General features: G+C 40.3%; 1 protein-coding gene across 1 annotated transcript; it reads right to left on the bottom strand.

Annotated features, from left to right (window-relative positions):
• Positions 1-6: 6 nt before the first annotated feature.
• Positions 7-1,661, bottom strand: LOC112078049 (NLR family CARD domain-containing protein 3; the record flags this gene model as incomplete). Its single annotated transcript, XM_070441924.1, has 4 exons — positions 1,650-1,661; positions 1,342-1,426; positions 1,016-1,244; positions 7-641 (listed from the first exon to the last, which is right to left on the bottom strand). Coding segments are annotated over exons 3-4 (864 nt in total), but the record flags the coding sequence as incomplete, so codon positions are not given.
• Positions 1,662-2,702: the final 1,041 nt, after the last annotated feature.

Here is a 2,702-nt window from a genome sequence, read left to right as displayed (position 1 = left end):
GGGAAGCAGATTTCCCTTGATGAGATTTGTCAGCAGAACATCCACTGAGGTTGACTCTGTGACGTCCCAACAGATCTTGTTCTTCTGGAAGTCTAGGGGCAGTCGGCACTCATCCAGACCATCAAAGATGAACAAAACTTTGTACTTGTTGTAGATGGAGATTCCTGATTGTTTGGTTTCCATTGAGAAGTGATTAAGAAGTTCAATGAAAGTGTGTTTGTCCTCTTTCATCAAATTCAGCTCCCGYAAAGGGAATGAAAATACAAATTGGACATCCTGATTTGCTTTTCCTTCAGCACAGTCCAGAATGAACTTCTGCACAGAGACTGTTTTTCCAATGCCAGCGACRCCCTTTGTCAGCACAGTTCTGATAGGTTTGTCTTGTCCAGTTGAGGGTTTGAAGATGTCATTACATTTGATTGCAATCTCTGATCTTGCTTGTTTCCTGGTTGTTGTCTCAATCTGTCTRAGCTCATGTTCATTATTGACCTCTCCTGTTCCACCCTCTGTGATGTAGAGRTCTGTGTAGATCTTATTGAGAAGTGTTGGGTTTCCTTGTTTAGCGATCCCCTCAAATACACATTGAAACGTCTTCTTTAGATTAGATTTGAGTTCACATTGGCAAGTCACAGCAAGCTCATCTGAATGAAGAAATAACACAGAGGATATTAATATTACGTCTGTTTTAATGCCTACAGTATTGTAGGACTGTTATAAAGTTTTACATTATAATAAGTTATTCTCTTAACTGACTGTATAAATGTGTAAAAGTTTCCATAATGCATTACAGACTGGTGACTGATTATATAATTATTGGTATTATTGATGGTATTATTAATTTTGTCTCTCTCTAAATGAATCACCACAACATATCCCTGCTGCTACTTCATGAGGTCACTAGGTTGTGTTAAGGCTGCTACAATATCATTGAGTTACACAGCTACTTTAGCTGTATTTTAGCTACAGCTTTTAAATGTTATAAAACAGCATTCAACATGAGTCAGACAGCTCTTACATTTCTCCAGTGTATCAGCAAGCTCCTTCTGGTTCATTTTCCTCAGGACGTGCAGTGTGATCTTCAGAGCCCCCTCTCTGGCACTGCTCTCCTGCTTCTCATCTTCAGCATCCACCACTTCCTTATCCTGCTTCTGACTCTCAAAGCCTTCTGGGAGTTCTGGACTAAGAATCCTCTTGAACATCTTCAGCTCGTTCTTCACAAATGTCATAATTTTCTCTTCAAGCATCTTAAATAAACCACGTAAATAACACATTAATGAATTATTGACAGATCAACTTTACTTGAGGTAAACAAAAACAAATGTACATAACAGGACCGCATACACTGAATATGGAGGCCAGGTCTGTTTGATGACTCTGGGAAGACTGACCACTGAGAATCTCTGACTCTGATCTCTCCTGATGGTTTCTGTGGACAAAACATGAGATTACATCTCCTCCAGGGAGTATCCACACACAGGGAGGGAATGTTGTGTTTGTTTAATATTGTTTTAGGACCATGGAAATGGATAAAAGGATTAGCCTATGGATTATATCGAGACAACCAAAGAGACAATGCGGAAAATGGGAGAGGAGAAATGACTAGAGACAGTGTTGTAACTCACTGACCATGACCCATGAGTTCTTCTTACCTTTGTTCAGTAGAAAAGCTCCCTCTCTAAACCTATAGGAGTCCATAGACCAGTCACTCTCATGGACACACAGCTGGTACAGGGGAGGCTGGTCTCTCCTGCTTGATTGGCTTCAACACAACAGAGACAAACATTACATCTCTCATCTACTCTGAGCTTCAGATGGGGAAACATAAGAGTTTCATTCCAAAAGCATATATCTTCCATTTTCAGAAACGTTAGTAAATTAGCTTTTATTGTTTAAAGAAATTGAAAAAGAAGGTGTTGTTTCCACCAAGATCTAATCATGCATGGGGTTGTTCAATTACAGAACATGTATTTGTTTAAAATCACTTGATGTTTTTATTTCAGAGAGACAAATAACATGTTTTTTTCTGCAAAATGCTTATATTTGCCTCCTTAAATGTGACCGACCGTAATAATGAGGCATAAGGAGTACCAGTACTGGTCAATGTGCAGGGTTGTGTGTAAACGGTGCGGAGATGTATGGGCGATTGATTCAGTGCAGAGAGCAAGGATTCGAAAAAATAAACACTTTATTCGTACAATTATCCGAGCACAAAGAGGGTTGACGCCGACACAAGGCGTAAACACTCAGGAAACATAAAGTACTACACAGGCACATGCGCTGTACAACGGACAAATCCAAAAAGACACGACTCCTATACCACCTACAGATAAAACAATCCCCGGCAACCAACACAAGCGGGCTAACTGCACTTAGAATAACCCAACCCCAAAAAACCCCAAACAAGGAAATGTGAAACTAATTAGACTAACCAAATGAAAAGGGAAAAAGGCGATCCGTAGCAGCAGTACTGAGACGACCGCCACGCCGAACGGGAAGGGGAGCCACCTTCCTGATATTCGTGACACAGAACAGGTTACCGAGTTTGGTTGAGTAAATAAGGAGAGGTATAAGGCAAATACCAGTACTGAGTACAATGTGCAGTGCGAGGTACCAGGCTAGTTGAGGTAATAATGAGAAATAATGAGGTAATTATGTTACATAGGGTAGAAAAGTGACTATGTCAATCAGCGATAGCGATTACA

This window comes from Salvelinus sp. IW2-2015, unplaced genomic scaffold (assembly GCF_002910315.2).
Source record: "Salvelinus sp. IW2-2015 unplaced genomic scaffold, ASM291031v2 Un_scaffold5186, whole genome shotgun sequence".
NCBI classification, from domain to species: Eukaryota; Metazoa; Chordata; class Actinopteri; order Salmoniformes; family Salmonidae; genus Salvelinus; species Salvelinus sp. IW2-2015.
The sequence above is the reverse complement of the archived record's forward strand: the minus strand, read 5'-3'. Positions and strand labels throughout refer to the sequence as shown.